Source organism: Pongo abelii, chromosome 18 (assembly GCF_028885655.2).
Source record: "Pongo abelii isolate AG06213 chromosome 18, NHGRI_mPonAbe1-v2.0_pri, whole genome shotgun sequence".
NCBI lineage: Eukaryota > Metazoa > Chordata > Mammalia > Primates > Hominidae > Pongo > Pongo abelii.
Window position 1 is genome coordinate 7,779,667 of NC_072003.2, and position 21,949 is coordinate 7,801,615.

Sequence of the window (21,949 nt, forward strand, 5' to 3'; positions counted from 1 at the left end):
TAGGAGATTCAGAATGGTAAATGAGCCTTGCTTTCAATTTAAAGTTACCAGCTGTATTAGCCCCTAACAAGAGCATCAGCTTGTCCTTTGAAGCTTTGAAGCCAGGTGTTGACTTCTTTCTGCGAAAGTTATAGATACCATCTTCTTCCAAGAGAAGACAGTTTTGTCTACACTGAAAATCTGTCATTTAGTGTAGCCACTTTCGTCAGTGATCTTACTTAGATTTTCAGGGTAAGTTGCTGCAGCTTCTCCATCAACACTTGCCATTTCACCTTCCACTTGTATGTTACAGAGACTGCTCCTGCCTTCAACCTCATGAACCAACCTCTGCTAGCTTCACACTTTTTTTTTTTTTGGCAGTTTTCCCACCTCTCTCTGCCTTCACAGAATTCAAGAGGATTAAAACCTTGATCTGTATTAGGCTTTGGCTTAAGAGAATGTTGTGGCTGGTTTGATCTTCCATCCAAACCACTAATACTCCACACCAGCAACAAGGCTGTTTTACTTATTAGTAGTGTGTTCAAGGGAGTAGCACTTTACTTTCCTTTAATAACTTTTTCATTACATTCACAGCTTGGCTAGTTGGTGCAGGAGGCCTAGCTTTTGGCCTGTCCAAGCTATTTTTTTTTTTTTTTTTTTTTTTTGTGATGGAGTCTCTCGCTGTCACCTGGGCTGGAGTGCAGTGGCATGATCTCAGCTCCGCAACCTCCGCCTCCCAGGTGCAAGCGATTCTCCTGCCTCAGCCTCCCAAGTAGCTGGGATTACAGGTACCTGCCACTATGCCCAGCTATTTTTTTTTTTTTTGTATTTTTAGTAGAGACAGGGTTTCACCATGTTGGCCAGGCTGTTCTCGAACTCCTGACCTTGTGATTCACCTGCCTTGACCTCCCAAAGTGCTGGGATTACAGGTGCTGTCCTAGCTTTAAAAGTGTCTTCCTCATGAAGCTTAATCATTTCTAGCTTTTCATTTAAAGTGAGAGGTGTGTGGCTCTTCCTTTCACCTGAACACTCAGAGGCTATTGTAAGGTTATTCATTGGTCTAATTTCAAGATTGTTGTACCTTAAGGAATGGGGAGGCCAAGGAGAGGGAGTGAGCTGGGGGAATGGCCTGTCAGTGGAACAGTCAGAACACACACAGTCTTTATCAATTAAGTGTGCCATCTTATATGGGCACAGTTTTTGGCACCCCAAAACAATTATAATAGTACCATCAAAGATTGCTCATCACAGATCACAGTAACAGATTTATTAATAATGAAAAGGTTTGATATATTGTGAGAATTACCCAAATGTGATACAAAAACATAAAGTGAGCACTTGCTACTGAAAAAAAGTGGCACCAATAGACTTGCTCAACACAAGGTTGCCACAAAACTTCAATTTGTACAAAATGCAATATCTGCAAAGCATGATAAAGTGAAAGACAATAAAATGAGGTATGCCCGTGTGTGTGTGTGTGTTTGTGTGTATGTGTGTATACAAGTTTAAAAGTTTCATACTGTATTAGTCTGTTCTAACACTGCTATAAAGATGTACCTGAGACTGGGCAGTTTATAAAGAAAAGAGGTTTAATTGACTCACAGTTCTGGAGGCCTCAGGAAACTTTCAATTATGGCAGAAGGGGAAGTAGACACATATTACATGGCGGCAGGTGAGAGAGAGCCAGCAAGATCAGGGAACTGCCTTATAAAACCATCAGATCTCAGGAGGCTGAGGCAGGCAGATCTCTTAAGGTCAGGAGTTCAAGGCCAGCCTGGCCAAAAAGGTGAAACCCTGTCTCTACTAAAAATACAAAAATTAGCCTGGCGTGGTGGCACACACCTGTGGTCCCAGCTACTCGGGAGGCTGAGGCAGGAGAATCACTTGAATCTGGGAAGCAGAGGTTGCAGTGAGCTGAGATCATACCACTATACTCTAGCCTGGGTGACAGAACGAGATTCTGTCTCAGAAAAAGAAAGAAAAGAAAACCATGAAACCATCAGATCTCATGAGAACTCACCCACTATCATGAGAACAGCATGGGGGAAACTGCCCCCATGATGCAATAACCTCCCACCTAGTTTCTCCCCTTGACACATGGGAATTATGGCCTTTTACAGAAAAAAGTTCACCAATCACCAGTCTAGGCCAGGCAGAGTGGCTCATGCCTGTAATCCCAGCAGTTTGAGAGGCCAAGGCAGGCGGATCATTTGAGGTCAGGAGCTTGAGACCAGCCTGACCAACATGGTGAAACCCCGTCTGTACTAAAAATACAAAAAATTAGTTGGGCATGGTGGCGGGTGCCTATGATCTCAGCTACTCAGGAGGCTGAGGCATAAGAATTGCTTAAACCCAGGGGCAGAGGTTGCAGTGAGCTGAGATTGTGCCACTGCCCTCCAGGCTGGGAGACACAGCAAGACCCCATCTCGAAAAAACAAACAAACAAACAAAACAAAACAAAAAAAAAAACACTGGTCTAGAAAAATGGGACTCAAATTCACAATAGTGTCATCTGTAGGAAAAGAGGGAGGAGACTAGTTTTTACTTGATGTTGAGAGCTCCTTTTCTTCTTTTAAGAGAACACTTATGTATTGGCTTTATGCTTTTAAAAGTGATATACGTGTATACACATATAACATATAGAACATATATACATACACACTTTTCACTTAAAACAAGTTATATGTATATATGTTATATGCATGTAAAGGGCCAGAGAGTAAACATTTTAGACTTCCTGGGCCACTTGGTCTCTCACAGACACTCAACTCTGCATTTGTAGATGAAGGCAGTCATAGCAACCCATAAACAAATGGGCATAGCTATGTTGCAATAAAACCTCATTCATGGATGCTGAAATTTGAATTTCCTACATTTTTTACACATCACAAAATATTCTTCTTCTTTTGACTTTTAAAAACTATTTAAAATATCAAAACCATTTTTAACTAGCAGGCTATACAGAAACAGAGAATGGCTGAGTTCGATTCTTGGGCTGTAGTTGGCTATCTTCTGTTTTGGACTCTTCCCAGTACATTCACAAATATTTATACATCTACAGAAAACCTATAATATTATATTAGTGCATTCTCTTTCAGAAATGGTGTCATAAGTGTAGAAGTCATTTAAAACTTGGGTTTTTATCTCAGCAATTTGTTTTTGCTGAGAAATATGTGTATATATATTTGTACTTCATAGTGTATATCTTTATTTCTATTCCTACATATTTATGTCTATATAGTGATGGAGGTATTCATATGTGGCTTTATTTGATTCTTTTCACTGCTATATAGTATTCCATCATATGATATGCCATACTTTTAATGCTAGATGGGTATTTAGTCTGTTGCCTCCCCCAACAACCCCATCCTGTATCACAAGCAATAGCAATTATATCCAAACATATCCACAAATGTATATTGTGCGTGTTTTTTAGGACAGACGTTAGAAGTAGAACTGTTTGATAATAGGGTATGCACATTTTCCATTTTAATAGGTACTAGTAAATCAGCTTCCAGAGAGACAATATCAGTTTACAGTGCTCATGGGAGACTCTACTGCCATTCTTGGTTTGGGAGGTTGCATCCCTTGCTGTTTTACTTATGGGGTGGGAGCAAGAAAACAACCTTCCCTCTGTATCATCTTGCCTTGTAGTTACAGCTGTAAATGTGGGCCTTCATGTCCTTTTGGGTGGCTGCAGGCATGGTTTTAACTCTTTGCTGTGCCCCTTGCACATGAGAATAGCAATTTATATCAATAACCAGGTCTGGCAACATCTGCCAAGGTTGTCACACTCTGTGATTAAATGGCCACATGTGCTGAGAACACGGGGACAATGGGGTTGTAATTAGGGCTTGCTGTCTCTCCACCGGCCACCCGCACCATGCGTTCCTTCCCATAACCTTGCTTTTGTGAACTGATTTGTGAATCAAATTATTCCACAGAGGATGCCAGTGTGTGCTGGGATAATAATAATACTCTATATTTGTGAATCTCTGTAATTGTACAGGGTTCTGGATAAGCGAAAGTCTAAACCCCTTTTAGTAGGGAGTAGAGCATATTCTTCATGGCATCATTATTGTGAAATAAGGTTTTACCTTATGGTTATCTCAGCATCCTTTAAATGCCACTGACCCTGTAAGAAAGGCAGGCAGAGAGAACACAAACAGAATTTTCTTAACTCTGCAAGGAGAAAGTTAAACACTGTGTTAATATCATATTAAAAACACACTCAATGCACAGAAGAAAAAAAATCCCTCCTCGTTTTGTTCCTGGTGTGACAAAGATGGATGATGGTTACATAAGGAATTGGCATGTTAAAAAAAACACACACTTGAAATATTGCCTCTAGATATGGAGTTGTAACAAATGTGAAAATATTTGAAAGATTTATTAGCATTTTAAAATTTGCTTACCAATGCATAAAATCCTAATCAGTTGTATACAAGGCCTTTAACTCAAATAAAGTATCAAGAAGGACACAGGAAGCCAATGAATATTTCACTCATTGTTGATCAAATATAGGAGGGATATATGTATATTAAATTTTCTTTCCCATTTAGATCCTTCCTATTTAAATAAGTGCTTGAAGTAGCAAAGCCATCTTAGTGCATACAGCTTGCAGTTCTAACTGCGAAGAGAAAGGAAAAAGAACAAACTAGTTTTTCTACATCCAAAAGAGTCATTTCCCCAGCCCATCAATTTTTTGGTCCCTACCAAAATCAGCACTTAAGCTGAAGATAGCTAGAACCTGTGTAACTCATTCTTAGTAACAACAACAACAACAACAACAACAAAAAGGGAAATAGATCTATGAGGACTTCTTGGGAAAATAACAGGAAAATTACTTTGATGATATTATTATTCAAGGTAAACATATTTAAAAGGTGATCTCTAAATTTCAACAGAGACGACAGTTGTTTTCCTCCTAAAAGCAGGCTGAAACCTCAACGCATTCTTATTTAGTACGTAACGTGGAAAAAGAGTTGAGATCCTAAAGCTTCCCTCCTAAATAAAGTGCAGCTGCTTCTCGGAGATGACATAGGATGAAAGCCTAGCTGTTTGGGGCGGGAGGCGAGATTGGGGGCGCGGTGCTGGGGTCTTCGATGTTTTACTAGTATTTCTAGGTGAAGTAGCATATTGGAAGTCATAAATACTGTCCCGTAGACGTTTTGAATAATGCAGGAGTAGCGTAAGTAATTGGGAGTGCTTATATCCGCCTTTAGACATTTGATTGCTCGTGAGTTAAAATTGGTTGTCAAGTGCGGACTCAGGGGACCGTGCAAGGTGCCCTATTCTGTCATGTGGTACATATTTAATGCCTGAAAGAACAAGGGAAGGGACACGTGCGGGAGAGAGAGGGCGAGCACCGAGATACCGCCGCCAGCTCGGAGCTTTGCAAGTGCCTCCGACCCGTAGGGGCGGGACCCACGCAGCCCCAGTATCCACTGCCTTCCCCCAGCTGCAAGACTTTGCAAAAACATTGGGCGTCTAATTTGGCGAGCGTTTTGGCGCGGACAGAGGCCGAGGCCGGCCGGGGAAGCCGGACCCGGGCGCGGGCGCCGCCGTGGCCTCCCTTTGTGCGCGCCCGGGTGTTGATTGCCTCCTTGCACGGGCTGCTCGCTCTCGCGCCCGCGCGCTCGGGGCGTTCTGCACCTGCTGGCGGCCGTGCCAGGCAGCCCGGGCGAGCGAAGGCGCGCTGCGCGCACGACAGATGACTGGAGTCATTTACATTGCTAGCACGTGGGTGCCGTTTGCTGTTGCCTCGGACTTCTCCCGTGCTGTGTTCTCCCGGTGGGGAAACAGGAGGCACTTTGCAGCCAACAATGAAATCTTGGCAGCTAATTGCAGTCGTGGGAGATGCCCTTCAGGTAAGGCGAGCGAAGCAGACTCGAAAGGAGAGAAAGGGAAGGAGAGAAAGAGGGAGACAGGGAGGGAGAGAAGGGAGAGACCAGGCAGCTTCTGCAGAGGCTTCCTGAAGCCCACTGACTCCGCGGGAGGGGGTTGCAGAGGGACGGGGGCGGGCGACAGGGGGAGGAGTGTGCAAATTGACATTTTTGGCTGCCTGTGGCAGAGGAGCAGCCGTCAGCCGCTGTCCAACGTTAGCGCAGAGACGGTGGCGGCGTGTGCGCCTCCGGGGCTGCTGATTAGAATAGGGGACTTGGCCGTGGATGGAATCCGGGAAACCCAAACCGGAGATGGAAGGATGAGGCTGCGTTTGCAGCGCGTGAATGGGACGCGGTATGTAAGCCGAGCTCCAGCTCCGGGGACCTCGGAGACTGCGCTCAGGGCTCGCCCTGGGCGCCCCGTGGTGGGGGTGGTCTGGACACTTGGAGAGGGCGAGGGGGCGTTTAGAGGGATTGGGGAGCCCGGAGATGCATCGATTTTCTTTACCCACTGGAAGTTAGTGGGCAACTTCCTTGCCAATGCTCATTGGCTCCGTTTAACTTTATTCCCAGAGATGAATAAGCGTTTATTAAGAACCGATGTAAAAGTCCCAATAGGCTAGCCATGGTTTTGCAAGAGATGCGCGGCTCTGGAAATGAGAGGTTTATGAAATGAATGGCCAGATGGGTCGTGCATGTGCGAAGTTGGCATGCTCACGTTGCAAGGGAGCATGTGTGTGCAAATGTGAGCATATGCGCTGCATGTCTGTGTAAACATGTCCACCATGCTAGTTGTGCTGGTGTACTCTTTATCTTCTCTGCCTGATTCCCATGGAAGAGACATTAAATTGACAATACTGAACACGGTTCGACTTGAGAAATAAGCTCTGTACAATTTTATGACGTGGAATAAGAGTTGCCTTCTTCTGAGATCAAATGGGAGAAATGTGCCTTGCCTTCTCAAGTGATGGAATCAACTGTTATGCATTTAAAGAATATATTATATACAGTGTCGAATGTGACATCCATCAGTGTACAAGGATCACCTAGCCTCTCAAGCGCAGCTCATTCCTCTAGCCCTTATTTTCAGATTATGGGGAAATTGGGGGTTTTATTATTTCTTTTGACAAAAGAGCTGCGTTTTCCGCCTTCCTACTTTAGAGGGCTCCAAGCGGAATTGTGAATCCAAAAGTTTCGTTGGCAGTGTCACCTTAGTAAAACGTTATGAAATTATTTGCTAAGAGAATCACTTTCTGAGTGTCTTCACGTAGAAGAATTTACTCATTGTTGACATGGTTTCAATTTTGGTTACACAGAAATGAATGTGGTTTATTGCTGAAGCAGGCAAAAATGATTGTGTAATCCTCTCTTTATTAGGGTAGCTGGGTAGCAAATTGTTTGGCTTAAAATTGGAACATCTTTCTCCACTGTGTTCCCTATTTTTTTGATCTAAATGTGTGCTGGAAAATCCAGAGAGTGTGAGTAAAAGGGTGTTTGTGGCATGGAGTAACTTGCCTTTGTGGTTTGCTATGATTAAGTTTGAAGAGGGTTGTTTGTCAAGTAAGTGAATGCAAGTCAATCAGCAACAGCTGCTTGCCACTCAGGCTCACAGGAATCTAGGCTTTTCATATAAGAAGCAAGATTTTCCAAGTCTTATCTGCCCACACACTTCCCACAAGTGTGATGCCTCCCCTCTATTAGAATACTCAGAGGTTATGAAGAGGGAATTGTTTATCTGAGGAATGAGGTAGCGGGACATGTAGAAGGAGCTCCTCCCTCCGTCTCTTACCCCTCTTCTCTTCTCTCTCTTGGTCTCCCTGTGGGTATTTCTTCCTCCTTATCCCATTTTTTTCATCTATCTGTATTTCTTTCCATCTTTCTGTCTTTACTGTTTTACCTGGTACACAGAAACGTTTTAGGTATCTTTGCTACACTTTAACAAATGTTTTGCACGCTGGAGGATCACCAGAGCCTGTTTTTCTTTTTCTTTCTTTCTTTCTTTCTTCCTTTCTTTCAGGAATTCTCCATTCACCCGCAAGAATTATTTAGTATCAGGCAATTCCACTGTAAATCAGTCTTATAAAAAGTGAATATTCAAACTTTTTTTGTCATTTCATTTTAACCAAGCAACTAGACTCTTTGAAAATGCTTTTACTATGTGAAAAGAGCAGAATCTTTTCTGTTAGCACAAATTGAGGGTTTATACGAAAGTACTTTCTGTCTCATGACTTTATTGGACTAAGTTTATTTTTACATTTGTCTCTTAAAATCTTATCCTTCAAACTTCTGTTTTTCCTATCACTTGTCTTAATTTTAGAGTCTGGATTCATTTTAATCTGTATTTACTCAGACTTGGTAGAAATAACTATCAGTGCTGACTTATGGGCCAGGTAATTGAAGTATAACAAAAATAGTTTTTCTTTTTTGTATGACATTGTGTTCCTTTTTGCTCTTAAAAAGGACCAGCTAATTATTTTTCTTTTTTTTCCTCTATGTACTAGGAGTATGATACAAAAGTTGAAGTAGATCTCAGTAAAGGGCTTTTTTTAAAAAAATTATTTTTGGCATTGATTGCCTTCCTATAAACTATAGTTGCAATATTTGGAAAATATATTGTAATATTTTATGACACTAATTGATGTATATGACTTATATTTTGAGAATCCAGTTACACACTCCTCATTGTTGTCTTTTATTTGATTATAGACAACCTGCTTGAATGGGTCAATTTTGAGCTAAATAAATATTACAACATCTAGTGAAGAACAAACTTGGTCTTGTTTTCTGTCTAAATTTATAATTTTTATATTAGATTTTGAGCAAAGTTGTAATCTGGTGAAATGAAAAGTCATCTAAAAGAGGAAGAAGATTTCTGAACTAATAAAACAATTATTATCAATTAAACTTAGTTGTGTTTAGCTTTTAGCTTTTATTTTAAAAACTTCACGTATGTTAGTCTCAAAGTTATCAAAGGGAGTTGGCGTAAGTTCTTGGAAAGTAATTCTATTGGGATTAAAGTCCTCTCTATGAGACTTCACTATCCATCTTGTGTTGATTTTCTGACGAACATAAAAATAAATGAGGAGGAAAAAGCTTGAACCCTTAATTTTATTTTTTTTGGCATTTTAGACTTTACTTTGTTATGGATCCAAAAACTTTGGAGTGTGTTAAAATATCAAATCTTTGTTTGCGTTTATGGGTGTGCATTTTTGCTCTTTTTGTTTTCTTTCATTTTCATGCAGGGTTGTGTGTTTGTGTGCATTATGAGCAGTAGTCAACAGGAGCAAATGAGAAGAATTTTACAATTATGCATTCTCATGCATAATTTGATTTTAATTAAATCATTGATAATCAGAATAGCAGTCTCAAGGATTTAGGATTCCTGCTGAACCCCCTCTGCTTGCACAGCACCAAAAGAAAGATAAAACGCCTTTAAAAGTCAGCATTTAACAGTGTTTGGTTTGGAAACCATCGCATATTAAATTATTCAGCAACTATAATGTCCCAAATAGTTTTCAGGGTGTGTTTTTATTAAGCTAAATAAAGTTTCTATGAAAAGTTGTGGGGTTTTTGTAAGTTGTGGGGTTTCTGTGTGTGCATGTGTGCCCAAAAGGCCGAAACAGCTTATGTCAGCTACAGCAATTCGTTTTTGATTCAGCAAAACTAGGTTATGAATTCAAGCAATTAAAAATGACAGAAAGCCCAATTTCACTGCCTAGATTAATATGCTTCCAATTTTCCCTGCTCCACAAAGATTTCAAAGTGTTCTTTCTGGTCAGGTGCTTGCATAACCTATAGGGTATTGGGAGGGTCCCCATTTCTCGTTTGCTTATGATGTCTGAATACTTTGATGTAGCAAATGTAAATAGGATCAGTTGGATATTTGTAACATAATTTTCTGCTTGCAAGTTCTCCTGAAATTATTTTGGTTGGGTTTAAAAGAAATGAGCAGTGGTTAGTTTCTTAGCATTTACCGATAGTGAAGAATCTGTCGGCAAGCTCCAATGTCATGAAGGCCAGGAAAGACTTTTCAAGAAAAGATACAATTACAGTAGAACTAGTGTTTTCAGCTTCCAGAGATGGCAGTGATATATGTAAAATATTTATATATATATATATAAATATAAAATATTATGCAGTGAGGGGCATGTTTATTACTTTTTCTCTATTCATGTCTGGAATTCTAGATTCATGTTTATCTAATGAGCCAAATCTCTCCCTGTTATTTAAAATGGTCCTTTTTTCTTACACACTAATTAGTAGTCAAAACCAGCCGCTTTAATGATCTGTAGTTTTTGGTTTGTTCGTTAAGTTTTCTAACCTGGTTTGAATTAACTTCTTCACACAAAGAGTGTACACAGACACAAATATACACTCAAAAAGCTCATCTCCCAGCACCATTTACTCCATGCTTTCAATCCAATACAGAAAAACAGCAACAACCAAACAAATCAATGTGCACTATTTGCCCAATGTTTGTTTTACAGAGAAGACCCCTAAAGGGCTGTATATGAGGAAGGCCTCTGCCAGCCCTTCCTTTGCTCTTCATGATAATTCTGCATCTGCATTTGCCACAGTACTGTGGATGTATTTCTTTTTTTTTTTTTTTTTTTTTTTTTTTAAAGGGCAAAACTGTGGATGTATTTCTTTGTTGTTTAGTTGCAGTCTCTAGTTGTGAGGAAATCAGTTGTTGTCTGCAAAGAAGATGTAAGTACTAGTTGGATTTATTGTGGTTAGCTGAATGTGTAAGTACAGGTCTTCTATTTCTATTAAAATGATGAGGATGAGGATGTGATAACCTGTCAACAGAAACAGCAATGACAATACAATGCCGATTTCTTCCTGGGCACTTACTGACTCCCTCTGTGCATCAGACATTGGACGAGGAGCTTCTGTGTATTTTCTCTGTTCTTACAACTCTGCAAGGTAGGTATTACCATGCCCAGTTTAGAGATGGAGAAACAATTTTCAAGACTTTTTATAATTAGAAAAAGTGATTAGACTCCAAATTTTTCTGATTCCAATATGCTAAGATACCATTGAAGTTTATTAATCTGAGTTTAGAATTTAGCATTTTGAATTTGTTTACACATAATGGGTACTTAACAGATACACTAGGTTAGGGATTCTCAAACAGGATCAATTTCCTCCCCTAACCCATAACAATATTTAACACCATTTTGAAGACAGTTTTTGTGTCTTTGTGGGAGGACAACTCCCTCCCGCAAAACAAAAACAAATTACCTGGCCCCAAACCAACAGTGCCATAGCTGAGTAATTATACCCTAGGTAATAACAGTGATAGTCTAATATAAACATGGTCTGATTTTTCAAGAGAGAGGAGAAGGTATGTGTACTTCAATTATTAAACATTTAAAATCTCTGGTTGGATGCTGTGAATAGGATCACGATGCAAAATCAGACGGTCCTTATTTCCTTACAGTCTGACACTAAAATTGTTACAGCTGCTTCCTTGGAACATCTTTCTTTATAAATATGGCATGGGTCATTGTGATTTAAAGTGCCTATTTTTTTCCAATTTACTTACTCTTTAGTACAACAAGTGCTGGAAAATGAAATTTCCTTCCTTGGTACTCATGTCACTAGACGAGAAATGTAACATCACTAAATGAATAATGGAAGAGCAATTCTAACCACCTCCCCATATGGTCCTTCTTTTCCCTCAGTCTTCAAATGGTATTATTTTCCTCATATCTTTAAAGGTTTGGCACATAGGTTTATTGGTTTATTTGTTTAATATTTTATATTTGCCGAGCACTGTTGCAAATGCTTTAAAATATTAATTCATTGAATCTTTAAGATAAGCCTAGGAGATTGTTATTGTTTTTATCTACTTTTTACAGAGAAGGCACAGACATCCAGAGAAGTTGAGTAATCTGTATGAGATCACACAGCTTCTAAGTGGCAGAGCTCGGATTTAAACTCCAAAGTCTGTGTTCCTAGCCACTTTCTCATGTACTTTAGTAATTTGAGCTTCTAAATCTACAGAAGCCTAAGCGTTGAGGCACCATCTTCACCCGAGTTTTGAAACAAAAGACATTTTCAGTCTCATTTTGGAGTGGTTGATGAGGAAAACGGACTTACCTGTTTTTGAAAGAGCATGAGGGATAATGCTCACAGCTTTATATGTTGCTATTTAAATACTCCTGTAGATGCACTTCACCTGGATCAGGAGGTCTTGTGACTTCTGTCTACCATGACCACGTCCAACAACAACAAAAAAGCCACCAAAGGGAAACACTAATGTACAGGAGGGCACAATTTGCAGGATGAGTGATCTCCATTTTATTCCCTACTTAATTGTCATGTTGGAAAAATAGAAGTTCTGCAACTGGATCTCCTAAGGTGTCTTCAAGAAAGTTAACTCTTTGCTTTCTGATGCTCTTAAAATGTTCTAGAGAGCCCCATGTGGTCCATGCCAGGTGGGTGATGGTGGATGTGAGTACATTGACTGCAACTTGATCTCAGCTAATGCCAGGCTGTTTGTTGTCCCACATTTAGGCCACGGGAATGACCATGCCTATCTCAGTCTCAGTTGAGTTTTTAGTGAATAGCAAATGCTATGAAAAGAAAAACAATTTAAGTATATTTTTAAATAGAAATGCCAATTTGACACATTTTATTCTGCTTTAGAAGGGAAAAAAAGATCTTGCAAGTACACAATTAAATACATACCAGAATATCCAGAAAACCAAGACAGAAGTAGAGAGCCTCAATGAACTTCAGTTGAATAAATGAGTACATGGATGGAACATTTTGTATTTTTCAAAATTTCTTATCAAGGATATGTAAGGGTTTGTACTTGAAAACGTCTCACATCTCGAATACAAGCCACTGTGGTGGGAAATATAGGTCTGACAGGCGTCAGTTTCATACCAGCTGTCCTCAGCTTACCAGTCTAAATTTGTACGTTACTTAAGTGTTAGGCATAGGTATCTGCTTACTATTTATTGCCCTGCAGAAAGCTCAGAGATGATTAACCACAACTTACAAGTATGGACTGCATTTTACCTGAGGCAGGACACAGATTTTTTATACAAGAAAGAAAGGGTCACCCATGAACAGCTTATATCTGATCATGGAGCAATATTAAAGTCTCAAAAAGGGCTCTTGAGCTACCTCCTCCCAGCCTGGAGACAGTTTAGGAACTGGGCTGGAAGTGGAAACCATTACTGTTCTTTATATTTCAGGCCCAGTAAACTCACATTTGAACAAAGAAAGCAAAGAGTGAATCCCATTTCAGAACTGTCAAAAGACTGATGTTGGATCCATTATCGTCAAATGTCCTTTTTTAATACAGTTCATCGAATTGGCTTTTGTGGAATACCTATTTCATCTAAGTGTTGGTTCAGGAAATGGTTTAAAATGAAACCAGAATTTGTTCAGTGGTAAAATAAATGAGAAGAACCCACATAGCCAAGACTACCCAGTAAAGTTCTGTAGATACTATCTATTAGTATGCAGTACTAAAATTTAAATTATACATGTATATATAGTTATATCTATAGTTAAGCTATAGATACGTAACTTATGTATAGACTATAAGCTACATAGTCTATATATATTCTATTTATATCTATATATAAACTATATATAGATACATAGTTAAGCTATATATATAGTTTAATTGATGAAAGAAAGAATGGGAAGTTGGATTTAAAATAGCCATTTTAATTCCATATCCAGAAGAATATGGAATACTTCCACATGTTAAGGTGAGCCTCCTTTTAGAAATAAAGATAACTAGTGATAAACCTTGTATGCCATTAAAAAGAGTGTACCCAACACTCAATGAATTTCTGCCCAGTCTTGATTGTGAAATTTTCTTAGGAATCTAAACATATAGGAGTTACATCAATGTTATAAGTGGTTCAGGATTCAAATTCTGCTGCTGATAGAGAAAGAAACCCAATTTTGTTGTAATGCACTAGCTAATTGTTCAGTATATGGAATTGCAAATCATTATCCTTCTTACCGATACTGTCTATTGAGTGCCTGCAATAAGCTAGATACTGTGCTAATTCCCACATGTGCATTATTGGCCTGAATATTTCCAGCAGCCCTATGAGGCAGATGTGGTTGTTATACCCAGGGTTCATGAGGGAAGGCTGAAACTTGGGATGATTTTTCAAGGGTTACCAACAGCTAGTGAGTAAAAGGGCTGCTAATCACATTTGAAGCTTTGAGGCTTCGAAGTCCCTTTCCCTGTTTTTTTGGCCCAAAGGTATACGAATCATTGTTCTAACACTGGTGAAAAATGAATCTGATGTAGATGAAGAGATTTATGTAGCTATAGGAAGTTCCTATAACTCTCCTATTAGATTAACCTTCTTATCATCTTGGCAAATTATGCAAGTGGCTTGATATTTTGGGTAGATGGGTGGATGGGATGAGTGGATGAATGGATAGATGAGTAGACATATAAACTGAATAATAATGGAGAAGACAAACTGGCAAAGGACATGAATATAGGTTTTGGAAAAATAAATATAAATAGCAAGTATATGAAAGTGTGTGTGTGTGTGTGGGTATATGAAAGTTTTGCTTGTATATATGAAAGTTTTATATATTGTATTGGAAAACAATTTGTTGATGAAACAGGCATTTTATACACTGTTAGAATGTGGAATAGTACCTTCTTCTGTAGAGGACTATTTGGGAATTTTTATTTTAAAAAAGTAGGCTGGGCACGATGGCCCACGCCTGTAATCCAACACTTTGGGAGGCCAAGGCAGGAGGATCATGAGGTCAGGAGTTCGAGACCAGCCTGGCCAACATAGTCAAACCTCGTCTCTACTAAAAATACAAAAATTTGCCAGGTGTGGTGGCGGGTGCCTGTAGTCCCAGCTATTCAGTAGGCTGAGGCAGGAGAATCGCTTGAACCCGGGAGGCGGAGGTTGCAGTGAGCCGAGATTGTGCCACTGCACTACAGCCTGGGTGACAGAGCAAGACTCCATCTCAAAAATAAATAAAAATTAAATAAATAAATAAGTATGTACTTTTGACCCAGCCTTTCTGCCTCTGGAATCTATGTGATCGCTCAAGTTTGTGAAGATGCAGCTTGGTTCACTGCAGCATCGTGAACAGTGAGAAGGAAACTGGAGCAGACGAAATACCTAAGGAGGGGGATTGGAGGTCAAGGACCCTTGTAGGAATAAAGTGGATTTGCTTGGATGTAAAACTACGTCTAAGATGTTATGAGTGAGGAAGAGCCCAAAACTGAGAAATCTGTTTGAAAAACTTTGTTAGAAAGCAAACATACACATGCAATTGTTTTACATAGAGGGCAATACTGCAAAAGATAATGAAGGGACTATGAACAGTGATTATCTTTGTTGTAGCTGTGCAGTATGACTAAGAAAGGGGCAGGGAAGAGATGGAGCTTTTGCTTTTAAGATTGCACCTTTATTCTTTGTGATTTTCAGCAAAGATGCCCTACTTGGATAATTAAAAAATACTTAAAAGCTTCCATTTTGCAAACAACCTGTGATCACTTTACCCCTGAGCTGATATAGATCAGCTTAGATACCAACATAGATATTCTGTGTTACACATAGGCAACCTAAATTGCTTTGAAAATGTATTTGAGCCTTAGAAAAGATAAAACTGAAAATCATTTGATTCAGTTATGTTTTGGTTAAGGTTTGGGGTCAGTATCCTCTCTGGAATGGGGTGGTGGGGTGTCGGAATTTCCTAAAAATGATAAATCTAAGTGTTAACAGTAATGGTTTGGCCACAGAAGAAAATCAAATTTCCCTGTTGCTGTACACACTTGTCATTCATCGTTGGTACTGCAAAATCATGATCCTTATCCTCCCAGCTGTGTGTGTTTGTCAGGGACCATAGGCTGCTAAAAGTTGTATACAGTACTATTATTTTTTTTATTCATCTCTGGGTCATTTCATCTTCCTGTGCAAGCCACATGAATAGCTGTGTATGAAAATTTGTATTTTGTGCTGAATTTCCCACTGTGAAAGATGTTTACTATATATTTATGAAAACACTGCAATAACAAAACCCTTTATATAGCCTTTCAATTTGCTGTAAGGGCAGATAAAATATTTTTATCTCAAACTGAACTTCATACCTTGGGAGATTCAGCTGGCCTGACTCAGAATAATAAAACACTTCAGAGAAAGGCAGGTGCTGTTCAGATTGCTTCAGAAACCTGTGCACTTCACTCGGCAGATTTCAGTTCCTTTAAACACGCCAACTGAATATACAAAAGCTAGGAATAATCAGTATAAACTATGCAACATTAAGTACAAGAAATTATCTTTTTTATTAAATAATTTCATAACACATCTACAGTAGCATCAGCGTGATTTTTAATGAGTAGTATTTTCCTGTATACCAGAAGATACAGAGAGACGGTTGGCGATTATTCCAGTGTATTGAAAATTTTCATTCTTCATCTGCATTTAGGCTTTGGCAATATTCTTAATTGAAATTTTTACAGAGATAAATGTAGCATATGCAGTTGTCAGAAAATATAGATAGATCTCTTGTACACTTTTCTCTAATGGTAATATTTTACCAAACTGTAGTATCACATCATATCCAGGATATTGGCATGGCTGCAATCCACTGACCTTATTTGAATTTCCCTAAGGTTAGTTGCACGTATTTGTGTGTATATATATTGTTCTGTACAACTTCATCATGTGTAGGTTTCTGTATCCACTGCCACAGGTAAGGTACTGAGCAGTTCCATCCTGAGGTTCCATTTGTATAACCACAGCTATCTCTCGTGACTACCTGCCCCTGTTCTTAACCCCTGTCGATCATGAATCTGCCTTCCATTTGTCAAACTTTCTTATTTCAAAAATGGTATACAAGTGGAATCACACAGTGCTTAGACTTTTGGGATGGGCTTATTGACTCATCGTTCCCTGGAGTTGTACCTACATTGTTGCATCAGTAATTTTGCACGGTATGTATATGTACCACAGCTTAACCATTCACCTGTTGAAGGACATCTGGGCTGGCTTTGCCCATCACAAATAAAGCTGTCTTGAACATTTGTGGATAGGTTTTTGCGTGACCGTGAGTTTCACTTCTCTGGGATAAATGCCCAGGAATGGGCTTTGGCGATCTTTGATTTATGCATATTATGGAACACATCAATATGTTGCACCCATTGGAAGTCAATGCCAGTTGCATACAAACCGATACAAGGAAAAAAAAAAATTGTACCCACGTCTTAATGTTTATTTTTACATAAACACGGCACTAAATGCAGAGAATAGCCAGCATTTATGTAGCATCCACCATATGCCAGGCTGTATTCTAAGCCTGTTATGTATGCTAACTCATTTGTCCTCAGAGCAGCCTTATGAAGTATGTACTACTGTTCTTACTTATGGAGGAAGCACCAAGCACAAAATGGTTAAGTAACTTGCCCAAGATTATACAGTCATCATCACTTAGAGGTAGTCAGTCTGGCTGGAGAACCCCTCATTTTAACCACTAATCAATGTCCCCACTTTCTTTTGTTTATTTTATTTTATTTTTGAGATGAAGTTTCACTCTTTCACCCATGCGGGAGTGAAGTGGCGAGATCTTGGCTCACTGCAACTTCTGCCCCCCAGGTTCACGCAATTATCCTGCTGCAGCCTCCTGAATTGCTGGGATTATAGGTGCCCGCCACCATGCCTGGCTAATTTTTGTATTTTTAGTAGAGATGGGGTTTCACCATGTTTCCCAGGCTGGTCTCGAACTCCTGACCTCAGGTGATCCACCGTCCCCCCACCCCCCGCCTTGGCCTCCCTAAGTGCTAGTATTACAGGCTTGAACTACCACGCCTGGCAGACAGACATCCATAAGATGATGTCCCCACTTTCGTAGATTGGTTGGTCATAACTTATGGGTTGACTGAGACAGTAATATTCATTTAGAGTAAACATCTATTGATATCACCCTGAAAAGAAATAATAAATGAAATTGGGCATATAGAATAATCAGCTAGCTGACTTCATCATCCCTTAGCTCACAGCTCTGCCTTTAAGCTTGCTTTATTTGGCCGTTTCAGACAGATGGATGCCTCTTATGGCTTTTGGATCTCCAAGACGTAGATTTCACAACCCTCCCTTGGTTACACACTGTAATATTTAACAGCTCTCAATAGCAGTATGTTCTGCTTTTTTGGTATGGCCCAAATCTCTCCTATGGCAAACTCAATACCCCTCACTCTTTCTACCCACCTATTGAAGATGTGGAATTGTTGGTCATCCATTGTATTCACAACATAAAGGTATCTGTTTATAACAGAATATTGTTTGGCTGCTTTACATTAATCCTTGAGCTTTTCGTTCCTCCAAAGGCATTTTATATTTCCAACAGGCTTATAAAGTATTTAATATTTTCATATGCGTCAGTGTAAAGCCATCTGTTGCAGTGACAGGACAAAATGTGGAAGACAAGAACAAGCGTATGTTTATGGAAAGATTCCATGAAATGTTAACAAGAAAGATATGTGCTACTCTGGGGTGTCTTGTAGAAAATGGTCAGGGGAATTTGGAAAGGCATGGCTTACAGCATTGGTATTTGTAAATTGGTGTTTATAAAAGGCATGTGCGCTTTTTTTTTTTTTCTACTGTCCTGCAAATTTAGACTAGATTGTTGACATAAATGGCGGCGGTGACCACTTTGAGAGGAAATGGTGGTGTGACCTAATATTTGGAACTTCCTTCATCTGTTGTTCTTCATTCACAGGCTTCAACTTTTTCCTTTTCATTTGAACAAGTGGATTGGGAACCTGCTTTGCGCCAGGCGTTTGTGTTGCTAGAATAGCTAGACTGTGTTTCTAAACAGCTAGAACTGTTTCTCAGTGCCTTCCTTTTAATAGCCGTGTTGTGGTCTTGCTCATACAGAAACAATCAGACGGGAATCAATTTTGCCTGCCCACTTGAACGTATGAGTTTAGGCACAGTTATCCAAAGCTGTTGCTGCATTACATTGCCCCTCGTTGAACTGGGCTCAGAAAATCAAAGCAAGTTCCCCCAAGCGAAGACACCGATGCTCTTGGGGAAACACATCACAGCTAAAATATACCGAGTATTGGCTGGGCACGGTGGCTCATGCCTGTAATCCCAGCACTGTGGGAGGCCAGCGTGGGTGGGTCACTTGAGGTCAGGAGTTTGAGACCGGCCTGGCCAACATGGTGAAACCCCGTCTCTACTAAAAATACAAAAATTAGCCTGGTGTGATGGCGGGTGCCTGTAATCCCAGCTACTCGGGAGGCTGAGGCAGGAGAGTCGCTTGAACCCAGGAGGTGGAGATTGTGGTGAGCCGAGACTACGCCGTTGCACTCCAGCCTGGGCAACAGGAGAGAAACTCTGTCTTGGGAAAAAAAGACAAAAAGAAAATGCACTAAGTATAGTATCTGCCAAGTACTACGAGAGGCACTGTGTCTTGGTTGGCTTATTTGAGGCTCTCAGACCTCTTACGTGGCATGAGAAGTCATTGTCTTCATTTTACAGATGAGGGAGCAATTTTAGAGAAGGTAATTAACCAAATATTATATTGCTAACATGGAGTGGACCGGGAACTTGGCAACAGGCCGACTAAACCCACAAGCAGCTTGCTTAACCACTGTGTTTTGTAACTGAGGCTGGAGAAAGAGGAGGAGCTTGTGAAGTGCCTTCCAGACCAGCTCTTCTCGGGTGGGCATTAGCTGGGATGTGTGGGTCAAAGATTCAGTATGTTGTTGAGACGTGACATTGACATGGAGCTTGATGCCCTCCACAGATTTTCTCTAAAAGTTCTTGAATTCTCAGCTTTTTCCACTCTGTAAACAGTCACTTCTCAAGTCCCACAGGGCGCTTGTAGAAAGAAGTTGGTGTGAACACTAGAACAGCTCTTCAAAATGCCCCAATGGAACAAGGACATGTGGAATAACCTCCAGTATAAATCCTTTACACCGATTTTTGAATTTTTTTTTTTTTTTTTTAAACAGAGCTCTGCTCTTGTCGCCCAGGCTGGAGTGCAGTGGCATGATCTAGGCTTACTGCAACCTCTGCCTCCCGGGTTCAAGCGATTGTCCTGCCTCAGCCTCCTGAGTAGTTGGGATTACAGGCAGGTACCACCGTGCCTGGCTAATTTTTGTGTTTTTAGTAGAGACAGGGTTTCACCATATTGGCCAGGCTAGCCTCGAACTCCTGACCTCAAGTGATCCACCCGCCTTGGCCTCCCAAAGTGTGGGGATTACAGGCATGAGTCACCACTCCCGGCCCTATTTTATATTCACAAGTGTGAGAAAATGCCTAAAAGCATTCACTGGTTTTCAATCGTATTAATAAATAAATTAATGCCTGTTACCCATGTCAAAAGGTGATAATTCCAGGCCGGGGACAGTGGTTCATGCCTGTAATCCCAACACTTTGGGAGGCCGAGGCGGGTAGATCACCTAAGATCAAGAGTTTGAGACCAGCCTTGCCAGCATGGTGAAACCCCGTCTCTACTAAAAATGTTACAAAAAATAGTCGGGCATGGTGGCACGTGCCTGTAGTCCCAGCTACTCGGAAGGCTGAGGCAGGAGAATCACTACTACCTGGGAGGTGGAGGTTGCAGTGAGCCAAGATGGTGCCACTGCGCTCAAGCCTGGGTGACAGAGAGGGACTCCGTCTCAAAAAAAAAGGATGACAATTCCAGATAGCTATTCTGAGGTTGATAAAATTACTGAGATAGTAGAATTTAGAGAGACTTACGAGCAGAAATATATATTGACAGAAAGAGCAAAACATCATTGTATCTCGTTAATAGAGGAACAACAATCAGGCTATCTGAAAGAGAAGACAGACCAGTTAGCTTCTAAATGCTGTTCATTTATTTCAGTCAGCCTTCTCAGAAGGACATTGGGGCTTGGTTCAGCAATCAGGCCCTTTTAGACCCATAGATTTTGCCTGCAGGTGTTCCTCTCCAACAGTTAGATTGTGATGATAGGCTATAAACTTCATGAAGACAGAGAACAGATGAGCAATATATAATTAGTTCCTAGCACAATGTCTGCCCATATTAAGGACTTCGGTAAGTGTTTCTAAAGAATGTGTGATCACATTGGATTGTCCCAGAGTATTTACAATGTATTAAGTCCTGGTAAATCTAAATAATAATTATATCTGTAATAATTGGATAATGTTTCAGAGTCCTATTGAGGAAAGACAGTGTCATTCCCACCTGCTAGTTCTTCTTCTCCTGAAGACAAGATATGCATGGTAAAAGCCATGGCACAGTTTGTATCTGATCCCTCAACTAAAATACTGACACCACCTTCTATAGGCTTATACGGCAAGTAGCAGTATGCCTTGGAGCCTTCTCCTCCAATACACCCCATTGGCAGAAAGCGACTTATGGTTAATGCAACAGTGAAAATAAATTATTACCATTCTATGATCGTGTGACAGGTTAGTAATTAACTTATGTCACCAGTTGGCTTCCCACAACCGTGTTTATTCAGCTCCGTGGAGCACTTTTCAGGGAAAAAGAAATTATCAGCCAGGCAGCCTTTGTTTACTGTGGAAGCTGGATGCTGGTGGACTGCATCTCCTCCTATTGACTAGGAAATAAGTTGGTTGTTAGGACATGATTTTCCATTCTTCAAAATGATATGGTGATGCAAGGAATTTGAAAGCTACACTGGAATTAGAAAAGCATAAAGAAATTGCCTTTTATGCACTAATCGAGCCATTATGCCTGTTTTCTTTGGGGTATTTTTTTTTACTGTATAGACACCACAAAGAGCCATGTGTAAAAAAAAAAGGTATGAAAAATCTTAATTAAAATAAAAACTAGTATGTGTTTTTACTCCATTGTAGGTTAAGTGCATATCACACAGCCTAGGGACAATGGTATTAGATTTGTAATAAGTACAAGTAAAGCTTTTCATTTTGATTGGATTGGGTGTATTTTTCATCAGCATCTCCCGTGTGAGCCATGATTCCAAGACAGAGTCTTGTAATCTTCTGCGGTGGGAATGATTCAGCTTAAAAATCAATAGGGCATAAGGTATTTCAAGTTCTCATTATTGTAATGTGTCAACATCACTTCAGTGACCCCAGAGTCCT

At 40.1% G+C, this 21,949-nt stretch overlaps 1 protein-coding gene across 29 annotated transcripts in view; it reads left to right on the plus strand.

The window, feature by feature from the left end:
• Positions 1-21,949, plus strand: part of RBFOX1 (RNA binding fox-1 homolog 1) — a 2,503,848-nt gene that overhangs the window by 1,259,830 nt on the left and 1,222,069 nt on the right. For 2 of the 29 annotated variants that reach the window (XM_054533125.2, XM_054533133.2), the window contains exon 1: positions 3,233-5,849. In XM_054533125.2, the coding sequence (XP_054389100.1) occupies positions 5,805-5,849 (45 nt within the window). In that variant the 5' untranslated portion in view covers positions 3,233-5,804. 29 annotated transcript variants of the gene reach the window in all.